Source organism: Eulemur rufifrons, chromosome 29, assembly GCF_041146395.1.
Source record: "Eulemur rufifrons isolate Redbay chromosome 29, OSU_ERuf_1, whole genome shotgun sequence".
Classification (NCBI taxonomy): domain Eukaryota; kingdom Metazoa; phylum Chordata; class Mammalia; order Primates; family Lemuridae; genus Eulemur; species Eulemur rufifrons.
In genome coordinates this window covers 55,413,804-55,439,212 of record NC_091011.1, presented here as the reverse complement: position 1 = coordinate 55,439,212, position 25,409 = coordinate 55,413,804, and the positions used below count along the sequence as shown (strand labels likewise).

General features: G+C 32.4%; 1 protein-coding gene across 3 annotated transcripts in view; it reads right to left on the bottom strand.

Moving 5' to 3' along the window:
• The window catches only part of HGF (hepatocyte growth factor), a 67,089-nt gene that overhangs the window by 7,374 nt on the left and 34,306 nt on the right, over positions 1-25,409 (bottom strand). For 2 of the 3 annotated variants that reach the window (XM_069461441.1, XM_069461443.1), the window contains exons 8-13: positions 19,613-19,787; positions 15,879-16,006; positions 9,348-9,450; positions 6,617-6,750; positions 1,393-1,431; positions 62-158 (exon numbers count right to left, since the gene is read on the bottom strand). In XM_069461441.1, the coding sequence (XP_069317542.1) occupies positions 62-158; positions 1,393-1,431; positions 6,617-6,750; positions 9,348-9,450; positions 15,879-16,006; positions 19,613-19,787 (676 nt within the window). Of the gene's footprint in view, positions 1-61; positions 159-1,392; positions 1,432-6,616; positions 6,751-9,347; positions 9,451-15,878; positions 16,007-19,612; positions 19,811-25,409 lie in introns of all 3 variants that reach the window. The other variant, XM_069461442.1, reaches the window with a different exon arrangement.

The window sequence follows — 25,409 nt, the reverse complement described above, 5'->3', positions numbered from 1 at the left end:
TGGGAATATGACTTTTGCAAATTGTCTAAATATGTTTGATTTGACATCTATTAATAATTACCTGTATTTCAAACTAACCATCCATCCCACATTTGTTCGTGTTGGAATCCCATTTACAACTCGCAATTGTTTTGTTTTGGCGCAAGATATTACAGGATCTGAAACCAGGACCAAACATAACATTTTGACATAACACTTTGAAATAATCAGTGCCTTTCAGTTTTCTTAAATGCAGTGATAACTAGACAAATGTAACTACTGCAGTTGTATCAGAAGGACATTTTGGAGAAAGAGCAGTATTATATGACCACAGTACCGTGTCAAGCCTCCAACGCTTACCGTCTTCACATAAGTAGAAGGACACAGAAAAACTAATCAATTCAAGGCAGACAGGATCGCCATGATAGTGACAGTGGCTTTGCTCACTTACGCACTCAGAACAAGTTCCTCAAGCCTAAGCCTAATGCTGTATTTCCCTCACCACCCTCAATATAAAATGAACCAAGTTATTTATAGTTGTTTCTAAATGTCAATAGAAATCAATACCTTGAGTGAAACAAAGCAAAACATAACTATATTTGGTTATTTTTTCTGAATTTGTGCAGTAAGAATATAGAGCTATTTCGAAACACATTACTAACATTAAATTTATTGAAATTATATCCAAATGACATAATTATTATATCCAAATTATTATGTCCAAATGACATAATACAGAATTCTTTGGAGTAAACGTTTTCCTAACCCTCCTCAGTGTCCCTCGCCTTCTTCTTTCTACTTCTGCCCAGGGTCTAGAATAGATTTCCATTCGCTTCCTCAGCCTGGAGGCAGCAGGTGGTCTTTTAAATCAAAACACTTGAGAAACTTTGTTCAGCCCAAGAAATATGTGAAAAGCAAAAACAAGCAGCTCCCACTAGATTCTTAAATTGAGGCTTAACTGAACCTCTCAGATTGTATCGTCTTTTGCCTAACAGACTGTGGGGCGATCAAAGAGCTTTAAAGATAGAGCAGAATAGAGACACTGAATAACTTTCCAATTTTCTGGTTTCATTCTTTCTGACTTTAGCATTCCAATTTTATTTAAATGATAGTATATATAAAAGCAATCCATTATTTACATTGTGCCCCAAATTAGAAGTATCAAAGATTTTTTCAAAATCACATATATCAGTTTATAGATTTTCTGATAGAGAATCGAATTTTGATATTGAATATGCAGTTCCCTTTGAAATTCCTTCATCTACATATAGAAAAAAATTTTAAATAAAAACAAATAGATTAACTTATTCTTCTGATGGAAGTTAATAAGACAATTTTCTATGAAAAAAATAATGACATAATTTCTGACACATAGAAAACCAGATATACCTTATATTTTGAATGGTTACTTACGGTCTAAATTCACTATTGTAGGTGTGGTGTCACCTTCACCTGTAAAAATAAATATATAGATAAATATAATTCATACATACATATTTCTATTGTATAAAATCAAACTATATATTAAACCACAAGTATCCATACATTGAATAATTTCCTAAGATTCTTGACATTTTATTCAAAGATAAAATGTTATAGTCCTCTTTTGAGTAATTGTGTATTACTTTTATTGGATAATATTATAAGTGTATTCCTACTGGTACTAGGTGATGTGAGGAGAGCCCAATTTTATGACTGTGAAGGTTCTTAGGTGTGTGGTGTGATGACTATTGGTAGCTTGAATTTCACTGCTAGCATCAGTGAGTCACTTTATTCTACCAAGATGCCCAACGTTGTACACAATGCACATTTCATTAAATAGAACTAATGTATGTGTCTGCTTGCACCTTTCATAGCTAGACTATTTTGTCTTTACTGTAATTTGAATCATTTAAATTTTTTCTGAAAACTTTCGTTTTCAATCTTTGCAAGAATTCCGGATGATAGAAATTAATGTCACTAATGGGAAAAGAGGGATAGGATACCAAAATATAATTATTTTTTGTTGTTGGACTATTTCAAAGGTTGGCTTTTCCAGATGTTAGTAAAAAAAAAAAAAACAGTACGGAAAAAAGAGAACACTGAAAACTACAAATTAATTCTAACTAAAACCTCATAACTTACTACTTTTTCATCTCTACTGGGGTTTAATTGCTGCAAAGAGAAAGGCTTGGAAGATGCTAGGATTTGGAAACACTTATGTAGTAATAAATGAGACACAAGACATTTCCTGGAGCTTAACGTTTGACTGTTCAGAATTGATGGTACAGAGTTCAGTCAGGCACTGTTTAGACCCAGATGGTTGTTAATCCCTGGAAATGCCCTGAGCTCAAATAAACCAGCAACAAAACAGCAATGGCATATGGATGCAAATTTGATTGTTATTTGTGAGGATAGGTAAGAGAATTAATATATGCTTATTTGTGTTCATTTTCCAGCTCTAGATATTTTAAATGAATAAGGGTAAAGGTGAACATACAAATTTTATCATTTCCCTTTCCTCTTAGCTTATCCTGGGGGAGGGTTTTGTTTTAGAGTCAGCTGAGGTCAGTATTTTAGTTCACAGTACAAATTAAGATTGAGGCAGACTATGGTAATGAAACTTTCAAGGATATTGTTTTTTCCACTCAAGTCAATTGCTTGAAAATGTTAAAGTAAATAAGTAGATATTTATTTCTTATGTTGTGATGAGAGAGACTAAATTATTCATTCTAGCCTTAATTGCATATTTAGTCTCTTATTTCTAAGCATTAAGCTAATAAGTAAACAAAGTGCTTAGTTCATTCTTGCATCTTACTAAAATATTTAAAGTTTTAAAAATTTGTAGATATTATAAATGTGGGGTTTTAATAATAGTAATACATACATATGTTTTGCTTCCTCTAATCTGATATTTCTCACACTTTAGAATAAGCTGAAATACCATTTAAAATCAGATTTCTGGAGTTTCTAAGCAGGTGGCTGGATTCTGAATTTTTAAAAAGCACTCTAGGTTCTTCTGTTGTATACTTTGAGCAAAACTTTGAGAAATTGCTCTCTAGGTCTTTTCCATTTCACTATCAAATACTATTCTCATCTCTCTTCTTTTACTTACCCAACTATTTCTGCATTACTCATGTCTGAAAAATATATATGATACAAATCTTATTTGGTATTCGTTCAACTTAAATTTAAAGAAGGAAAACATGTCAATGATACATGTTTTACCTATGGAAAAGTAGATGTGTGTGCATGCATGTGTGTGTGTATTTGTATGGCCTCTTAATCAAACATGAAAATACAAAGAAATTTTTCTTTTACTGTATTCTTAAAGTTTCAATTCAAATTCAAAACTCCATGAACAGCACAGATTTCTCCAGGCACAAATATATGTTCCCATTCTCATTTTATGTATTAATATTAATATATATCTATTACACGATTATATTGCTTTATGGCTGTTTATATAAAAGTCTCCCCTCTGGATTGTAAACTATTTGAAGAAGTGGTGCGTGTGTGTGTTTATATTTTTGTATACCTAGCATATTATATAGGGCTTTGCACACAATAGCAGAGCAATAAAATACAACAAATGATTGAATAAATAAAAACAGAGATAGAAGGTAAATTTTTGAGTGTGTACTATGCAACACTGTTCATAATTGCCAGCTGCTATAGGTACTTTTATTATACAATTTTACAAATACAGAAAATGAGTCATAAGTAGGTTAAGTAACTTGCCCAAGGCACTTATAAAGTGATGAGTCTGGAATTCTTAGAAGTCAGAATTGATACTCTTAACTACACTCTCAGTAGTTAATATTTTTCTAAGATATACTAAGGGTGTGTATATACACAAACGTAGGCATTTCTACATTTTTATGTTTGCATATTTGACAAGCTTAGAATATGTTGAATATTATTTTGTAAGCATTTTAGAAAAAAATGAATAAAAACCTTCACGTTTTGTAAGAGAAATAAATATACAGTGTGAAAATGATTTATATAGTCTCTGCAGTTATATAAATAATAATAAATCAAATCTTCTAAAGATAAATTTTACTACCCTTTCACCAGGGAGAAAATGTAAATAAATCCTGGCTATAAATATTAGTTGGAAAAATGACTGCAAAAATCTTTATTGAAATTAATGTTTGCTATACACTGAAATAAAAATGAGTTATCTGCAATAGCATTTAATCAAATACTAGAAACACTATGAAGTCTTTCAACAGCAAATTACCAACTTTTAGTTTAAAAATATTAGTTGAAAAAAAATTTTGAAAACTTTTAAATTATGAGAGCTCTGTCTCCCTTAGTTAGGCTTATAAACCAAGTCACAATGCCCTGAGAATCTATGGGAGCATTTTACTCTAAACTATACATATGTGCTAGATGGAGCTGCTGTGAGTTTTACAAATCTGTAATTCTGTAGAGAAAGCAATATAAACTGTTTTATAAGCCAGATCACTGACTTTTTCTTTCTTCCTAGATCAGTGTATATTTCTATGAGCCTCCATTATTCTTAATCAGAGAGACTTCATAAAAAGATACAGTGATGTAAAACTAACATTTAGGAAAAATTCTCCGTAGTCAGTTTTTCTTTTCTTTTTCTTTTATTTATTTATTTATTTATTTATTTGTATGGCATTCTCTGTACAGGTAGCCTTGTTTGTTTTAGTGTTAAAACATGAAAGACATCTTTGCTGAGAGAACATTTTCAGGGCCTATGCAAACCCAAATATGAGGAAAGTGTAGAACATTAGGAAAACATTAATTTATTTGAAAGGCTAAGGTCATGGCTAATAAAAATATAATCATTGGAAATCCCATTTCTTTACAATTATACAAGGTATTTAATTATTATTATTATGAAGAATTTCCCAACCTATTAAAAATAGAGCCATTCCAAGTCTTACTGATGGGTATATTTGATTAGCATAATTTTTAAGAAGTTTGTCTTTTTATGCTACAATTTCATGAAATACAACTAGTGATTCTACTTAAGGTGAAAACTGCCTCTTTAATTTGACATACACTTTGGAAAAATATAGACTTGTGTTTGTGTTTCATTTTGTAAAGCAATATTATTATCTCTCTTTTTAGGGTGGGTATTTTTGCTGCTACTCTCAAAGTGCTTGCTACTACTAGCTTGTCTCACAAAAAAACTATTCTTAAAACAAGGTTCTTTTTGAACTTAAAAAAGTACGTTCTTTCTAAAAAGAAGGTAGTTTAACATCATGGTTTGCTATAAACATACAGCTATGATACAAGTGTAGTATAATGATCTCTTACTGATACAGCATTATAAAAAGGCTTTTTTACTCAATAACATCTTAAAGACATATTTCTATCTCAATACATATTAATGATTCTCAGTGGGGGTGATTTTGTTCCCCAGGGCACATTGGCAATGTCTGGAGATATTTTTGATTGCCAGGACTTAGGCAGGTGTGGTGCTACTGGCATCTAGTGGATAGAGGCCAACAAAACTACTAAACATCCTACAATACACAGAACAGCCTCCCACAACAGAGAATTATCTAGCCCCAAAAGTCAGTGTGCCAAGCCTGAGAAATCCTGATGTGTATCAGCAATATTATTACTTTTCATAATATTGCCAAACTGACTTCCAGGCAGGATTTTCAATTCACTCTCGAAAAAGTAGCATAGTATTGAGAAAGCCTTATTACTCAAGCCCTCACTAATATTGGATATTATCATTTTATTTGCCAACATGATAGGTAAAAATGATTTCTCATGCTTTTTAAATTTCATTGTTTTCTTACTAGTAAGTTTTAATGTCTTTTCATTTATTTATTAACTGTATTCTTGAAGATTTATTTTCTTCATATTTCTCCTGAGTTATCACATCTTTTCCTTACTGATACTTGGGAGTTTTTTATATGAAGTATATAAGACATGCATTTTATATGAAGTATATCAAACATGTATTATATGTTTTACATATATCTTTTACTTTGTGCATTAATATCCTTTAAACAAAGCCATCTTGGATTCAGATGAGTCGGTGGAAATCTCCAGGCTCTTCTTAGTCTTGGGTTAAAGAACTGAGAAGAACATTGTCGGGATACAAATGTTTATCGGGATGCAAATGTTATGTTGCATGCATTGCTTTTGCCCCACCCAAGTGAGAGTTACAGGCATGTCCATCCCCCAGGGAGTGCTCAATGCATGTGTGTATATGGTAGTAACATGCATCGGGTGTCGGCCAGATGGGAGGGTGGAGGAGGGGATGGGAATATTCACACCTCATGGCCTGATTTTTATGTAGTTTCTTAGTAAACTCATTCTCTGCTGTAGCAGGGTTCCCTGGAGTCTCCTCATTTAAAAAAAAAAAAAAAAAAAAAAAAAAAAACTGAGAAGAAGATGAAAGCACCAGCATTTCATGTCTGTTCATCAGTCTTTTAGTGGACTGGGGACTTCGCTTAGAGAATGAGTGTTATGTCAGTGTGTGTGGGGGGTGTGTGTGTGTGTGTGTGTGTGTCCGTGTGTGTTGCTCTCTGGAGGGCATCCTCATTTGGGGATCAACTCCAGACCTCTGATATTATTTACAACTCTGATGAAGGTATCATTTTAGAGGAATTGCAGCATATTTAAAATATTTCACATGAAAAAGATGCCTAACTGTACTTACAACGAGAAATAGGGCAATAATCCCAGGGAATGAGAGGATTCCCCGTGTAACACCAGGGGCCGTGGGCATCATCGTCGGGATTTCGGCAGTAATTCTTATTCAGCTTGCTAGCATCTGGTTCCCAGAAGATATGGCTGCATAAACAACAAGCTTCAAACATCACAAGATGCTCACTCCATCCAAGAGAAACAACATACTTCAAGAAGATATAATCCTAGCACATTACTTTCAAAGCAGATCCAGCACAAGCTTCTACTTGGGGTGAATTTTACTTATTTTGTTTGATCTCTATTTTGTTGCTGCTGTTGTTCTTATAGTTTGGTAGCACATTTTCTAACTTGGAAATATGGAAAGGGGCTCCATAATTAGCATATACAAAATGATGAGGGACTTTATAACTTTGCCTCTATTTAATAATTATAGTGGAAGGTAACAATACCTCTACACAGAAATAGAGAAACATTGTCTAAAACATGCAGATGGCAAAGATCAGAATTATAAAATGCGTAGAAAATACAAGCTATTATAAAAGTATTTTTTCACATTTCAGGTACAAAGCATCACTAGCAATATGACTATGACAAAATACAGGCAGATACACTGAAAATTAACAATAATGTGCTAATGAAATAAATTCTAAAATTTTGCTGGTCATACAGTTACAAAATATGATTTTCTGACAGATACCTAACACTTCAATCTTTCTAATTTATGTCTTAATGAAATTTATTACCAAAAAAAGCAAAAACATTATATGTTATTTTATAAGACCAAGCCTCACGGAACATCAATATTTACATTTACCTCAATAACATTAATGTAGTCAAATTCTACATGGCTACTCTGATCAAATCATGAAAACCAGACATCTAACTGAATTTATCTCGTGTTATTAATTACTACCATGCTTGAATATAATTAATATATCATTTTAAGGAAAATTGCAAAGAGCTTGAACATGAAAACTTGGACCATTTCCAGACCAAGGTTCATTTTCTAGAAAAACAAGTTCTTTACAGACATAACCTTAGACCAATCTTATGAAGCAGACTTTAAGATTATGCTTTATTACATTTAAGGAAATTGAAATCTACATAGGACAATTAATTTTATTTTCAAACACTTCAACATTTCAGCCTTTGCACTTGCTATTTCTTCTCTCTAATATACTCTTCCTCCTATACTTCTCTTGGCCAGTTCCTACTCATCATGTATGCCCCAGCTAATGTCCCTTCCTTTAGGAAGCCTCCTGACTAAGTCTGGGTAGGCACTTCTTTGCATTCCCATAACATAAACTATGCTCTCTTTCATATATAATACAGTCTTGGCATTTCCTGTTTGCTTGCATCCTATACTAGAGTGTGAGTTTTCATGAGGGCAGAACTCTGCTGCTCACTGACGTCCTAGACTTCAGGTAATAGCTTCTAGCCATGTGTGGCTAGTGAGCAATTGATATGTGGCTAGTCCAAATTGAGAGGTGCTACAAGTGTAAATATATGCCAGATTTTGAACATGTAGCATGAAAAGGAATATAAAAGATGTCATTAATAATTTTTATATTGAATACATATTGAAACTTTTAAAACTGTAGATATATTGGATTAAATAGAATATATTAAAATTAATTTTGCCATTTTATTTTTATTTCTTTAAAAGTGACTACAAGGAAATTTAAAAGTACATATATGGCTTACATTGTGAGTTGCATTATATTTATACTAGAGAGCATGGCTTTAGAACTATCATATTTGTTTGTGAAATAAATTAATTGAAATGATATCATCCACTATTGAGTATACTTTGAAAGAGAATAAGGGATTTAAAGTAATACTGAAGCAAAGTGACTCTGAGACCTTAAATTCCTATCCACATGTAGAAATGTCTTCCATACAGGATTGTGGTGGTCAAATGACATAATAACTCATGTAACGCAGCCATGTTGTAGGCACTTGATCAAATGACACTTCTTTTTTCTTTTATTATAGTGCGTATATTCAGGGATGCACACTAAAAATCTGTTTTGGGTCACAATTATGTGTCATACTTCATTTGTAATTTTGTAAACACTATCACTATTGCTAGGGCCAAGTGGATGCTACCTTCTTTGTATGTCCAATATACAAATCTGTAATGCTCTGAAAGATGTATATTTTTTTCAATTTATGTATACTTTCCTATAATTATTATAAAATTTTTCATATTAAAGCTACATGAGGAAACCTATCTCTATAAATTTTTAGTAGTTACGTGGATATTTTAATTATATATTCATATTAAAATGATCATTTATTGATTTCTCATAAACTGCTAATATTAAATATGAGAACTTAATAATCCTCTAATATACACTATTCAAACACCAGACTTGATACTGTATTATATACTCTCTTATTAAGTCGTGTAATTGTTTTGTCAATGTGACCATGTCCTCCCTGAAGGTTGGAACCAAAACATGTGCCTACTTACTGTTGATATTCCCCATGGTACCAATTATAGTACAGACTACATAGTAAATGTTCAATAAATGCGTGCTAATTTGAATTGCATATTCCAAAGTTTGCTACATGGAGAGACAATGTTATGATGAGTTGTATAGAAAAATCAATCTAGTGTTTTTATTAGCTTACTATGATACATAAAAGAATAGAAAGATATAGCAATGTATGTATCTGAATATACAATCTGTTGTTATCACTACGTTCTATATATTTACATAAAAAAATTTACACACCGGTGTAAATCTTCCATGTTCTTGTCCCACATTGAACATGTTAGTCCAGATCTTGTTTTGGATAAATTACCCATATAGTTTTTGCCATTCCCACGATAACAATCTAGATGTAAAATACATGGAAAGAAGACTAGTGAATATTAGGGAGGATAAAGCAAAGCCATTTTTTAAAAACATATGAAATTATGAAAATCAACATAAAAATTAAAATGAAGCACTCTGAAATCTGTACAAATCAAAGAGACTTAAATATCTCAAAGTATCTTTTAGTCCAATCTCTTCTTCATTGAAATAAGGGCTTATACAAATTCAAATATTACAAATAATACTTTCTTTTAATTAAAAAAAATGAGTGGCCCTTTGAGAAACCAACGAAATGCAAATTTTTAAATAACATATATATTCCCAATATATTATTCTGAAAAATTTCATTCCACATTAAAGTCGCTAGAATAATATACCAGGCACATTCCTTGTGTTTTGATTTTTGTCTTTCATGACATTGACATTCTGAGTCACCCAAGCCAGCTTTTTTACAAATACTATTTAATTTCAATTTGATTATTTTCTCATGAATAAAATCAAGTTATTTTCGACAGGAATATTTCACCAGTGATGCTTCATCTTTTTCGGACCATTATATCCCGTGACGTATGGGATCACTGGTGATGCAATTGATCACTTGGTTAACTGGTATAAAGGAAAAACTTTTCTTCATATTTAACAGAATCTGTGGAGGACTTTGAGACTGAATAAACCTCCCAGTGCCAAACAAATTTTCACAAAATGGCTTAGGCATACTTGGATGAAATTTGCATGAATCAGTTGTTACTCTGCTTGTTGTAAAATGGTTATTTTGCTATTTCTAACATGTCTTTTATATTTATTAGTTGGCATACTTTAAATAAGATTTTTTCCTTTTCCCCTACCCCTTTCATTTAGGTATTAGAAGTAGAAGTGTTAGTACTGGTAGTAGAAGTAGTTATTTAAATCTGTACTTGTAGATTCTATTTTTATTCAATGTGATACATAATCTATTCCTGTGATTCATTTTTATGTTCAAATTATTCCAAATCTACCCAATGAAAGCTGCTTTAACTGACTCCTGTGTCTCCTACCATGTCCCATGAAGTTTTAGTTTTCCTATTTTAATTGAGCTATTTGTGTTCTAGTAAATATTGATAGAAGTGTTGATATTACTAATCAAAAGAAATGTAGTAATAATGAATCAAGTTCTTCCAAAAATGTAAGTTATAGTTCTATATTTAAAAAGAAACACTGTTCTATATTTTTAAATAATAGCAAGCATTTAAAAAGTGAATATATCATTAAACATTTTTATCTGAATAAAAACTGTAAATTTGACCATAAAATATTATCTACAAGTGTACATCAATATTAAGATTATTCTGTGTTTTAAACTTGGCAAATCAGAGCATATTATCATTGATTTTAAAATGTGTTATGTGATTATAATAAATGATAAACACAAATTTTAACAAAGTTGATTAAATCAATAATTTTAATAAGTATGTTCAGTTGTCATGTGTTCATATCCTTGGATCACATTGCAATAGCACTATAAGGAATTTTGGCTTAAATGTATTAATGAAAGCTCAAATAGAGTCAGATTTAAAACAGATAAAATAGCAGTCATTACAGCACACCAAATTGTTTGCAGAAAGTATAAACTTGTAAAATCCAATACTTGCACACTTAAAGAATATATCAATTCAGAGAAACATTTTTCTCTGACAACACTATCTTTCTTTTTTTCTTTATTAGGAAAATCTAAACCTTTGACTATTAGGTAGTAAATTCTTTAGATGCGCTTTTACTAATGAAAACAATTGTGCAACACAATGTATCAGTACTGTTCTTGTACATTTTTGTTTTTTACATCTGTGTTTGGTTGACTACATTATTTGAAGAGGTCTTCCCTACCTCCACCACAACCACTATCCTTTTATTTAAACACAGGCTGTGTGCTAGGTTTTTCTTAGTAAACTTTTTATTTTAGAATAATTTTTGGTTTACAGGAAAGTTGTCAAGATACTGCAGAGAGTTCTATGTACAATGCAGTTTCCCCAACTTTTAACATGTCATGTTAGTAGGATAGATTTGTCATAACTATTGAACTAATATTGATGCATTATTATTAACTGAAGTCTGTACTTCATTTATATATTCTTAGATTTTACTCAATATCCTTTCTTGTGTACCAGGATTCCACATCATACCACATTACATTTAATTTTGGTAGTCATGTTTCCTAAGTCTCCTCTAGATGTGACGATTCTTCAGACTTGTTTTTGTTTCTGATGCCTTTGACGGTTTTGAGGACAATTGATCAGGTATTTTGTAAAATGCCCCCTCAACAGGGTTTATCCGATATTTTCATTTTGATTAGATTTGGGTTACAGGTTTTTAAAAAGAGGAGGACATGATTTTCTGAACACTTCTTAATTTCTATTCCCTTTCATTTGATGCTGCTAGGCAATGTGTGTTTGCGTGTGTGGGTGTGTGTGTATTTACATCTATTTGTTATGAGTAACTACTGATTCCTCCTAATCTAATACCCAGAGTCCTTCCTTTCTTCCATTTCATTTCTCTATTTCCTTTTTCCCACAGTGAGAACTCTGACTCCAGGTAATATCAATTATTAGTATTAATAGTAAATTCCTTTACTATTATTTAATAGTATACCAAACATAATTTCATGCCTAGCTTTTTTTTTTTAATTTTTAATTTTTAATTTTTATTTTTTCTTTTTGAGACAAAGTGTCGCTTTGTTGCCCTGGCTAGAGTGAGTGCCATGGCGTCAGCCTAGCTCACAGCAACCTCAAACTCCTGGGCTCAAGCGATCCTACTGCCTCAGCCTCCCGAGTAGCTGGGACTACAGGCATGCGCCACCATACCCGGCTAATTTTTTCTATATATATATATTTTAGTTGTCCATATAATTTCTTTCTATTTTTAGTAGAGACGGGGTCTCACTCTTGCTCAGGCTGGTCTCGAACTCCTGACCTTGAGCGATCCACCCGCCTCGGCCTCCCAGAGTGCTAGGATTACAGGCGTGAGCCACCACGCCCGGCCTATGCCTAGCTTTTTTTAAAAAAATAACCATATACCTAAAAATTATCCCATATTAGTAAATTGAGAGTCTTCTTATTCTTTTTAAAAGTTCATAGCATTCTATTGTGTGGCTGTGGCAAAGTATATTTGGGTTGTTTTGCTATTACAGATAATGCTACAATAAAAAAACTTTGTGCATATGTTTTTGCATGTTATTGGAGCTGTATATTCAGGTAGTGGCATTTTTGGCCCAAAATCTATGTGGTTTTCTTTTTTACACTCTAATCTTTTATCTATGTGGAATTTATTTTCAGATAAAGCACAAGGTGTGGATTTAATTTTATTATTTTTCTAAATGGTTAACCTGCTGATTCATTATTTTATTTTAAAAGTTCATATTTTACCCAGTGGTATATATTGCCATATTTTTAATATATTTCCACATTTAGTTAGGTCTATTTCAGGACTTTGTGTTTTGTTTCAATTGTCAAGTTATTCCTGTGCCAGAACTATGCTATTTTAATTATAAAAACCTTATAAAATATTTTAATTTCTGATAGGGTTAATTTCCTCTACTTACTCCTTTTTTCAAGGTTATGTTATTATACTTACATGTTTAGTTTTCCAGGAGAATTTTAGAATCAAATTGTTTAATATCAGAAAAAAACTTATTGACATATTTATTAATATCACATTAAATGTATGGATTAGCTTAATAAATTTCTATATTTCTTCTATAGGAATTGTTCTATTTAAGCTTTCTTTCTCTATTAGAGTCAATTCAAGTAACTTGAATTTTCCTAGTAAATTAATCATTTCACCTATATTTTCAAAGTTTTATATGAAGTTGAATAAAATGATCTTATATTTTCTAATTTTCCTGTTTTGATCATTATTTATGTCTTAATAACTATTATATATTTGTGCTTTCTCTCTTGATTCAGTTGTCTGGTAATTATTTATTTTGTTAATTTGTTAAAAAGAAATTATCCTTTTGATTTATTCACTAGTTCTACTCTTTTCTTTTTTCTCTCCTATGAATGTCTGCTTTTATCTTGATTATTTTCTTTTTTATATTTCTTTTGGTTTACTTTAGTCCCAGCTTTTTGAGCTGGAAATTTCAATCACTTGTTTTCATTATTTTAAGATATTGACATAAATATTTAAGGTTACAAATTATCTTCTGTTTATTGCCTTAAATATATCTTATATAATTTACTAAATGTTTTATTGGCATTTAAAAAAATTTTGCCATTTCTATTTTCATTTTTCTTAACAGTGTTATTTAATATTCAGTGGGAAAGGCATTTGTGTATATATACTAATTCAGATATTGTGAGATTTGAAAAAAGATTTCCAACTCATCAAACTATATGCGGAATTTATATGTTCTGTTAAGTGAAGAACAATAAGAACAGCATCCTCTCATATACATATCTGTGTATGTTTAGACATATATATATCTCTGTAACTATAGATATATACATAACAATGCATATATACAGATTTATATGTTAATATATATGTATAAAACAATGCATATCATTAGCTTGGCAGTATCATACATATGGCATAACTGTCAGTTTAAATTTCACACCTAAATGTTGAATTGTCCAGCAGTGTGAATGGCAGGTCTTTGCCTCCTTCATTTTTTACTTGTCCCACAGAGTCTGACACATTGTTGCATGTATCAAATATTGTTAAAGAATGAATCAAAGAGAGAAAGCATGAAATAATAAAAAGGTCGTTGTAAGGAGAGTCAGATTTAATTCCAACTGAGCCAATTTGAGAATTTATGCAAGTTATTTAAATTCCACAAAACTAATATCTTCATCTATTAATGATTAGATTTATTAGATAAGCAATGAACATCTACTTAAACTCCAGAATGGAAAACTTTTATATTCGATTATGTGATCCTTTTGTAAGTGATATATATGTATATAAAAATATCTTAACACATACGATAAGCTTATAAAACAATTGTTCTTGTTTCCTTCTACCACTCACAAATTATCAGCAATTTTTCAAGTAATTGAAACAGAAACACAGAAGACTCAGCTGGTACCAAACTTCCTTTAATCATTGGTTTCAACTTTATTTCCAACTGACCTTTAAAATCTGCCAAAGAATAGTGAAATTGACTGAAAGGGGACTCATCCCTTCTTCCCTCTACAACTCTATTTTCAGAGTTGCTCATGAACAATGGCACTGTGGAAAAAGTCAAAGGATGGAAGTATACATAGGACAATAACTCTATGAAATGGAGCTTTAAATTAGGCTTGGGATTTGTAGGATGATTTAAGACTGACCATGACCATGACTATCATAATTAAGTTTATGTGAAATAGAATATGATCATTTAAAAATTATAATTCAAGTTATTATACACCAACAAATGAACAGGGCTCAACCTTATTGTTAATCTTTAATAAATGCTTTATTTTTTAAATCAATTTCAATCTGACTTTACTACCACTCCCTGAGACAGTTATTGTCAATGGTATCTATATTTCCAGATACGTAATGATTTATCCCAAACCCCACCACTACACATCAGCTCCATTGCTAACACCCAGGTCCAAGCCACTCTCATGTTTTGCCTGGATTATCGAAACAACCACTTCATTGGTTCTCCTGTTTTAACCCTTGTTGAGAATAATGGCTGTTTTCCAGAATGCAGCCTGAGTGATCCAGTTAAAACTTAGATCAAACCACATAACTTCTCAGAGCCCTACAACAGAGTCCCTTCTCTTTCAGAGCGGAAGTGCAGATCATTACAATTCCTACAAGGACAATGCAATTTAAGCCCAATTGTCTAACTTTATCTCCTGCTACTCTTCATCTTGCTCACTCTACACCAGCCATAGTGATGTGCGTATTTCTTTAACTTTTCAAGCACTCTCTCATCTCATGTCATTTGCGTCTGCAGTTTTCTCTTCCTCCAACTCTCTTTACATATATATATATATATACACAAGGCATACCCTGTTCCCTCATTTCTCCCAAGTCCTCCTTAAATGTCCCTTAGCAAGTAAGATCTTCCCTGACCATTAAAGTATAAAATAGCAGCACCCCTCTCCTCTAACTTTGGGATATTTTGTCTCCACCACTTCCCATAAACTAACATAACACTCCCACTCTCATTTTTAGATCACTTGTTTTCTGGCTGCTGGAAATTAGCTCCATGAGTTCAAAGAATTTAGTTTTGTTTACTGATGTATCTCCAGTGCCTAGAAGTTTGCCTAGCACCAGCATACATGAAGGTAAATAAATAAATAAATAAATGTTGAATGAATGGATATATAAAAGAAATCCAACTTCAGACTTGGTGATTTTGTTTGCTACCCAGCAAAGGCGATACAACAAGTAGATCTTCTGCTATAAAACGCATCCTCCCTTTAGGCATTTCCTCTGAATTTAATCATGCCCATCCTGCAAAATGTCAGCTATTACCTTGTCCACTTGACACGTCACAGTTTGGAATTTGGGAGCAGTAGCCAACTCGGATGTTTGGATCAGTGGTAAAACACCAGGGTGACTCAGCCCCATCTGGATTTCGGCAATAATTTTCTCTTAGGTCCCTATTAAGAATAAACATGTTAATGTAAATTGACTGAGTTTTTACATTGGTGCAGTCAGTCCTATTACATTTCTAGAATTCCAGAATGTATGCACGTTTATAAATAGAGTTCTAAGTTTTTGGACCTATGATAGTTATAACAATTTAGAATTCAGTAGACACAACTGACACTGCCCAATTCACTGATATAAATGCTGTCAGATGTTAGCAGTTTTTTTTTTTTTTCCCCCTTCCACAGGCATGGAGTTACATACAAACATTACTGCTTCATGAAAGAAACAGTACCACAGCAATCTTCTAACCATTCTCAAAATTTGGACTTGTAATTGGTACCATTTCAAAAAACTGGCCTCTTACTTGTTATACTTTTTTGGCCCATCTATAATGCAGAAAAAAACTTGTATCTCTCTTCAGAAGAAAGGTTATTAATAGTCATTAACCACTCTCATTTAAAATGGAAGTTCAACCTATTCAAATATTTGCCACAAAAATAGCTATTTTTTCCGTGAATCCTGTATTTCTTTGATGTGTTCAATTTGCTGCATAGATATCTTTTAATTACAAAGTAGTTCTTTCTTGATTTAAAAAAGTTACCTAAAATCTTTATAAATATTTCTGTAAGGTTAAGGCCTAATTATAGTACAGAAAACCTAACTATAAAGTTGTCAATGTAGTACATGTACATGCTTCCTACCAAGAAAAAAAGTCTGTGCTGATATTCTGTGTACATAAAAGGATTTTGTTAGTTTTCTATCTTAATATAAGGTTCATATTAAATGAAATATGGAATTTATGATAAATAAAATGTTTGAAATATTCTTTTTAATTTTAAGTTAAGCATGTACTTTCTTTTCATAGATCCCTGGCTAATAATTTACCTAAATTGATATGCAATCCTATTGGAAACCACAGTATTTGTATGACTTAGGTCCGATTAGAAGTACTACAATTTTAGTAGTACCCAAATGGACCACCAGAAATGGAGAAGTTTTTAAGGAAGAAGCTTGCTCTTGGTTAGAAAATCAACAAATAATAGTCTATTTGGTCAAAGCAGGTCCGAATACAAACTGTTATTTGAGGATATGAGGACATTGATTGCCAAGAGTTAAGGCCATTATATAGTAAATGCTCATAATTATAATCCATATTCAAAGTTTTAGCCTTCTTATAAATTTATTAACTAGAAGAGATGAAAAAATCCTTTTATTTCCTTTAAACGAATTTATACTTATGTTTTAAAATTTTATGGCCGTATAAATATGGGTATTAAATTTTGCACAAATTTGCAATTTTAGATGAATAATTATTCAGTTAAATCATTTTAGATTGTTAATTTAAGGAAAGATAATTAATTAAGTGAAAATCTATGGCTATCAAAAATCTTAGTTTGGGTCCCCTTTTAAAACCTATATTTAGAAGCACCTTATTAATCTAAATTAAGCAAGAATGAAAGTCGGGGTTTCTCCAAATATTTTCCCTAAGGCGTTACCCTTCATTTGAAGAAAAAATTGTTCACAATTGCTAAAGTGAATTGATGATTTTATGATTCATGTAGATTCATCACTGAGGCAGGACTGTTCAGTGACAGTGTTTCAAAGATTGTCATTTGTAAGGAGTCTCAGTAATAGGGCAAGTGATGTTTCATAGAATTAGAGACACCTGACCAGCACATCCCTCCAGCCCTCCCCCCGCACCCCACTGCTAGATGACAAATAGTAAATAGTCAATCAATATTCTGAGCAAAATGTTGAGTCCAATTTTATCAGTTTTATAACAAAGCACAAGCTTTATTTCTTGATATTTATGTTTGGTTATTTTGGCCAAATAGCTTAATTAAGAAAACATGGTTTAAACTCCAATAAGATACAACAATTAAACTTTTGATAATTAAGTTTTAATTGTGAAGCCTGTGAATTAAATTTTTGTAATCATTCTCTTTTTTTTACAGATGAAGTTCTTTGGGTATCTGCACATACACAACTTCTTCTTGGGTATTACCAATCATTAGAAGTTAACAAAAAGTATGAATGACACAGACACAGACTCCTTTGTCCCTTGTAAGTAATATTTTCTCATTTTCTTTGTTTTCTCTAGTTTGATATTTCTGAGGTGTGAAACACATGAGTCAGGAATAGAGAGTGAATTGCTGTGAAGGAAATGAGGGAAATAAATCCAGAATAACAACTGTATGTTTTGTTATTGTAAAATAATGTAAAAAAAATTTTAGCAGATGAATATTTACTATCTAAACAAATCAATTACTGAATTAGCTGAAACACACACACATACACACACACACACACACACACATCTCCCCTCTCCTCCAGTGGATGGGGCAACTCGTGCTCATACCTCTCCACCCTGAAATATTAAGCTGTCTTATTAAAAGCCAATTACATAAAGCCAATATATGTTATTTATAGGTGCTATTTCAGCAAAGCCACTATGAATGACATGTGTGTTATAAATTTCAAAAGCAATCATTTTATGTTCCTCATAACAAGGTGGACAATTTAAAAACACATGGCATTATGGCTCTGTCTGTCTAACAAATAGTGAAAAAAAGCAACCATAGAGAATGCACAAAACAACTATATAACTGATACTCAAGGACATGATTCATCCAAACAATTGTTTTACATCCACATTTTTCTTTCTTTCTTTTTTTTTTTTTTGGCACCCAGTAAGGTAGGATACATCCTCATTTTTCAAAGTGAATCCAGAAACAATGAAAACATTCATTTAAACTTTTAAAAATAATTTTGTTCATAGATCTTTAAGGCTGAAAACTCATCAGTGTAAAAAAAAATTTTTGTTTGGTATTGTGAGGGTTCTTTTGGTTTTTTTTTTTTTTTGGTTTGTTTGTTTGTTTGCTTTGAGACAGAGTCTCATTTTGATGCCCAGGCTGGAGTGCAGTGGCATGATCACAGCTCACTGCAACCTCCAACTCCCAGACTCATCCAATCCTCCTGCCTCCCAAGTAGAAAGGACCACAGGTGCGTGCTACCACATCTGGCTAATTTTTTTTTATTTTTTGTAGAGACAGGTGTCTCACTGTGTTGCCCAGGCTAGTGTTGAACTCATGGTCTCAAGCGATCCTCCCACTGTGGCCTCCTAAAGTATTGGTATTACAGGGTGGGCCACCGCACCTGGCCCAGTTTAAAATGTTAATTGAAATCAAGGTAGGCCTCTTCTTATAAGAGGAAAAAATATGTAATTGCTCCTAAAGCTAGTAAGAAAAATTAAAAAGGAACTAGTTTGAAACAAGCCTGGTTATCATTACTATTAATTGATTTATTAAATAGACCTGCAAGAGCAAAGCTGTGATCAGAAACAACTTAGGGATGTGTTTCTCAAAGCACCATGAATCAACCCTCTGGATCAGAATCACCTAGAGTATTTATTAAAATGCATATTTAAGGGCCAAATCCCAAAAGTAAGAAATCATTATCTCTGAATGGAGTAATAAATTGCCGTGTAAATCGTGATTGTCACTGGGCACAATAAAGTTTGAGAATGACTAACACAGAAATTATTAAAAGTAATCACTTTACCTCACTTCCCCCAAGATCTGCTGAAATTTGTAACATTTGCCTATTTTACTCACTTGCACTTGAAATTTTCAGGAGTTATGTCATGCTGGTGAGGATACTGAGAATCCCAACGTTGACATGGGATTCCATTCCAAATGGTATTGATGGTGCCCCTGTAACCTTCTCCTTGACCTTGAATGCATTCAGTTGTTTCCGTAGGGACATCAGTATCATTTACAGGACTGTGAGCTATTGGTAAAAAGAAATATAAACTTAAACAAAATCTTTGAACATGACATTTACCTTTTAGAGTTCATTGGCATTTGTATTAGAAGGATTTTTGTGTCAGTTATAAGTTTTACAGTAATTGAGTGGAGTAAGAAATTTATTTAACCTAACATTCTTACTATCTCCATTCCAATTTTCTTTTCATTTAAACCCTAAATTAGTTCTTTCTTGAAAAGTTCTTTAAAGGCATTTTACTTCCACATAATGCTGAATTTATAGTGTTTCTGAAATGACTATACAATTATCCCTAAAATCAAGTAGCTTAAATACATACAAAGGAGGTAGTGAAATTAACCCTGATTTTCCTCCAACATGAGGAAATATGTATAAATATATTCTAAGCTGATATGTTAAATGTCTTTTTTAATTACCTGTTGAAAATAAGCAACAAATCAGTTGTTTCTAAGATCTATTTCCTGCTTTTTTCCCTAGTCCAACTTCAATGCTTATCACACTTCATGAAGATCATGAAACCCTCAGTAACTAAGTTTAGAAAAAGCATAAAATTAAATTTTTAGCACAACTTGTACTCTCTCTTTTTGTGTTTAATGTTTACTTACTTAATCAAAATATAACTCAAAACATTCTGGAGCAACTAAAAAATATCTTCTCAAAACCTACATGAAAATGTTTGTGGTTCGGTAGGGTAACGTCAGTGTAAAATCCTCAATTACTTGTACAGTCTAAATGGTCATTCAGGATGCCTCTGGATGAAACTCAAGTTGACACCCTGTAGGACTCTTTGAGATTCGAATACATTTCTTTGATTTATCCCATCAAGGGGATAAATCATTTTGTACCATGTCTACAAAGGAGAGGCCAAAATTAGACTTGCCTTCAAAGACTAGGGATGCCTATGAAAGTTTTCTATATTTGATAGTGTAAATTTTTTTAAATGGCTCTAAATTTTACTTAAATTTGTTTCTCTCATACAAATAATTACTACCTTATGTGGCTGAATGCTTTATTTTATTGCATTCCATGAACTAAGCTTAGGCAAACTAAGTTCAGCCTATGTTTAGAGTTACTTCATAAAGCTTTGTGAAAAAAAGGAGGACGAATACATTAATGACCATCCCAATCACTGGAATATGTTGTACACACAGATTTCCACTAAATTCCTGTTAATAACTTCATTTCAGCTCATTTAAAAATGTGTTTAAATTTCTCGTATATCTATTTTAGAAAATAGACATATGGCTCAGGAATATCCTAAATTAAAAAGAAATTCAAAGAAGATGAAAATGTCTAGGGATTGGCCCATAAAGTGGTAGTTGAGAGCTCACAGCCTAGAGAATTAAAAAGGTGATGCTGGTTACCCACATCATTCATGATTATAATATTATTAATACCTAAAGGCCTTTGATGAAATCCGAAATAAGATGGATTTCGTAGATCCTAAGGGATTATATTTCATCAAAATAAATGCCATTAAGCTACTCTATTTCTGATGATTTGAGTTAACTGTTAAATGATTTGAGGAGATTGAATGTGTAGAGGAAATCTTCAAAAGTGATGACTCTAAAGCAGGTAAAAGGTCAAGCTTGTACTGATATATTTCACATCTAGTTATCAAACTAAAATGGAAAAGAAGGCAAAAATGAATGTCCTCAGGAATCCATCAATTCATTAGTTTAACATGTTAAGAGAAAAGTTTTGATTCCCCCACCTCTTGGGCACAAGCTCTTGTGCAGCAAACGTGTGACCTCAGTCAGGACTCAGTCCTGACAACAGAAGGGAGTTCAGTGTTAGGGCAGCCCGTACAAACACTCTTCCCCTAGTCTCATAGACTTCATTGCCTGCCTCCAGTACCTCAACTCTATTACTCTCCTACTTAATTAAATGTGTGGGTTTTTTTTTGTTTTTTTTTATGTTTTACTACAGAAGTCATCAGGACTGTCTTTGGCTGGATAGGGGCCCATCACATCTCACTGAGAAACTAGTTCAAGGCTGAGCCCATCAGAGCTCATCTGAGCCCCTACTAGTGTCTGCTCCTTAGACACTAGTATGATTTGCCAGACACCAATCGAAACAATTTTTAAAAGGAATATAATATTCAGACATGATTAAAGATTTGGTCATTATTTGATGGAATTTCTAAATAGTGGAAGCAACTTCAGAAGGCTGTTCCCTCTCTATGGGAAGGTAGTCTCCTGTTGTAAAGGTATGCTTGTGCGGGAATGAGAGAGTAAAACAGTCTGTCTCTTGTGTCAATGTAAGATTAAATATCAAGTATCATTTCTAGAGCATGTTATTACACAAGGAGGATTGGAATTTCAAACTAATTTTTTCATAAATAACTTTTTAAAGTTATGTTCTTGTAGAACTGACTCATGGTAGCTAAAATTTGAAGTAATACATAGAGCCTTAAATTCAAAAACAAGTGGAAATTCACTTTATAAAAAGGAAGATTATTAAGGGAGACAAGATCATTACAAAATCAATACCTGGAAGATGCAATAAGTAACGTAAGAAACTACATGATTATCAGGAAATATTAAGAAGAATGATACAATGTAAATACTCGTAAAAGATACACAGTTTCCTAATTTAAGGGCAAAATTTGAATTTTAGGAGTATCTGTGAAAAGGAAGCTCTATATTACAAAAATCCTAACAAAGAGAAGACCACTTGTATAAAAATATTGAGGAAAATATTTCACTGCTGACTTATCCACTAAAACTTCAGTGTCAAGTTTAGAGGCCTGTATTGCTAGTGTTCATTCTAGACCTCAACTGTAGAGGTTTCCAACTAGATTTAATTTAAAATTCTTTCACTTTTAAAGATAACTAGAAAAAAGTATAAAATCTCATCATTTGAACCATTATGTTAAATATTTTTTCTAACCTTTCATTAGCATATGTTAAAGCCCTTATTACCTTATAGAGTCACTAAATATTCACTAAAAAACCCAAAGTATGGTAAAATGGTAAAATAAAAATGAAAATTTTGTATTTGGATTGAATAATTTGAGTTATTTAATAGATTCTACTTTGGAGGTAGAAAATAAAACCTTTGGGAATTTCCAAAATTACAGAATACAAAGAATGACTGCAAATTAATAAATATACAATATTCTATCAAATAAATATAATTTTTCATTAGGCTTTATTAAAATGTAAAGACTCTAAAAATAGTATTATTGTTGTTTTTCTTTTATTTTAATAAGTATCCATAACTTTAAAATATATAACCTTAAATAACGTGACAGTTTTACTTTTTCTTGTTTTTTAATTCATTGAAAATAGTTTCCATGATTTTAACCACAGACTAGCAGCATCCAGCAAATATTTTTCTTTAACTCCAACGTATGCTCTAAAGTTAGTGCATTGTATTTATCTCCTTTGACATTCAGCTGCTAGAAGTGACCTCATAAACAAAAGCTACATAATTCTCGTGGCAATGTATAGAATGAATAATATAGGCGAATAAAGATATATTAGCACAAAAAGGTAACTAAATAGTTTTCACCAATAAATAAGAGTTATTATGAGACTCCATGAAGCTGTTTAATAAATATTATCTGATGAGGAACATGATGAATGATTTTTCCATAGACCATTTAACTGTGATATAAATGTTTGATCTTTGCTGCTCACATAGTCACTACTCAAACAAAATGAATTATTCCTAAACGGCAGTAAAATAAACCCCTTCTGCTGCCCTACTATATAAATATCAAAAGCGGGTGCACAAACAAAACAAATGTTTCATGACAATTGCTTTGGAAGGAGCTATTAAATGTTGGGAAAGCCATTCCTTTGTACTTAATACTTTAACATGGAACCTGAATAAGGGAAGGTTTTTGAGAGTCTCCAGTGGTTAAACTAAGTGTCAAAGAAGTACAGAAACATCACCAAACATTGGCTGAAGCTGATCAAGTTTAGACAAAGCAACAGATTTTTAAAAAACAGCATCCCCATGTACACAAATATTTTTGCAAGTATGTCTACCAAGTTCACACTGAAAATACCAGAAACTCTCTTCTGAGAGTTCCTTACAAATAAAACATTTTGCCAGGGGCATCAGTTGTGGCCACCCTTTGGAAGCAGATGCAAAGATATTTATAAAATCCTCTGTGGTCTATGAGTGAAGGAATGTTTGCTTTTGATGACTGACACAAAGTTTTCTGTTTGGGAATGCTCTAAGGAAAACAACATTTGCTATTGAAATTTTTCACTGTCTTATTAGACATGATCAAATGCAATGGGTGCCTTTTGGAACATTGATTTCACTTTGCTGGTATGGATGTGCTGTGATCTGATTGCTATAATACTTGGAAGGGAGTTTTACGATTTGAATAGAGAAAAAGAGAGAAAAAGCATTAACTGTTTTCTAATTCTTGGGACAAGTATTCTGCCTTTTAACAGAAAGAGACCAGTAGAACAAGATCGCTAATAAAAAATATGATCAATTTTCTCTGTGAAGGACTGGCCAAAGCTTTGTTTTGAGGCCATATGACCCTAATGGAGGTCTGTGAATGGCAGCTGGAGAGTAGAAACACACAAGTATATTACACAAGTATATATTGTAAATATATATACAAGTATATATTATAAAGAGCCACATCCAAGGCTCTGTAAGCTTTATATGAAAGATGAGTAAACCTTTACATTTAAAGTTACTCATTCCAGAACAAAATCCAGATTTTCCAGTAGAGATAGGCTATTGCTCTTCTTTTTCCTATAGCTAAGAACAAGTTGCCTCACAGGCCAGTGGGCAAGTACCTGCTTATCTTTTGGAATAGTTCAACCCAACCCACTGCTTCTCACTCCCAGCTACTGAAGAGCAACTGAAACATAGGATTTACACTATGATGGTCCCTGGAGACTGAGAACAGTGTGTAAAGCCACTCTCCCATCAACAGTCCTTGTGCTCTTGGGCCACAAAGGGCAGGATCTGGCTCCTTGTAAATTTATAGAGCTCCATGTTTTAAAATTGACATGGGAAAGTACTAAAGACCTCCAAAGTACAAACCTCAAATTGCTTGCACGTTTGCTTTCCATGTGAAGCCAGGATTCATATCTGAAACTTTCCCCTGGACTTTATCCAAGCCTTTTCTGGTACAAAATGCTCAGGAGACAAGACTTTCATGAAAGGTCTTCAATTCTATAGTCTTATTCCTTAGAAGATGACTTGGAAAAGACCTCCAAGCACAAAATTTTTCCCTCGAGAAGGGATATTGATAGCATTGTTTTTTCCTTACTCAGAACACAAGATTTTCATTTCTATGAATCTCTCTTCTGGCCTTGGATAAATTAATAAAATTCAGTGAAACAATTAGCTTTCTTTAAGAAAGAAATTTCTTAAAATTATTTTCCAACTGAATTTTAAAAGATGACAACATTCTCTTAAAACAATGCCAATGTTCATTGGTTACTAAGAGGAAGGAGCTTTTGTATTTGTTACCAGTGGCAACATACCTACATTAGTCTGCTGATGCTGCCATAACAAAACATCACAGACTTGGTGGTTTAACAACCATAATTTATTTTCTCACAGTTCTAGAGGGTGGGAAGTTCAAGACCAAAGAGTCAGCCAATTGGGTTCCTAAGGAAGGCTCTCTCCCTGGCTTACAGATGG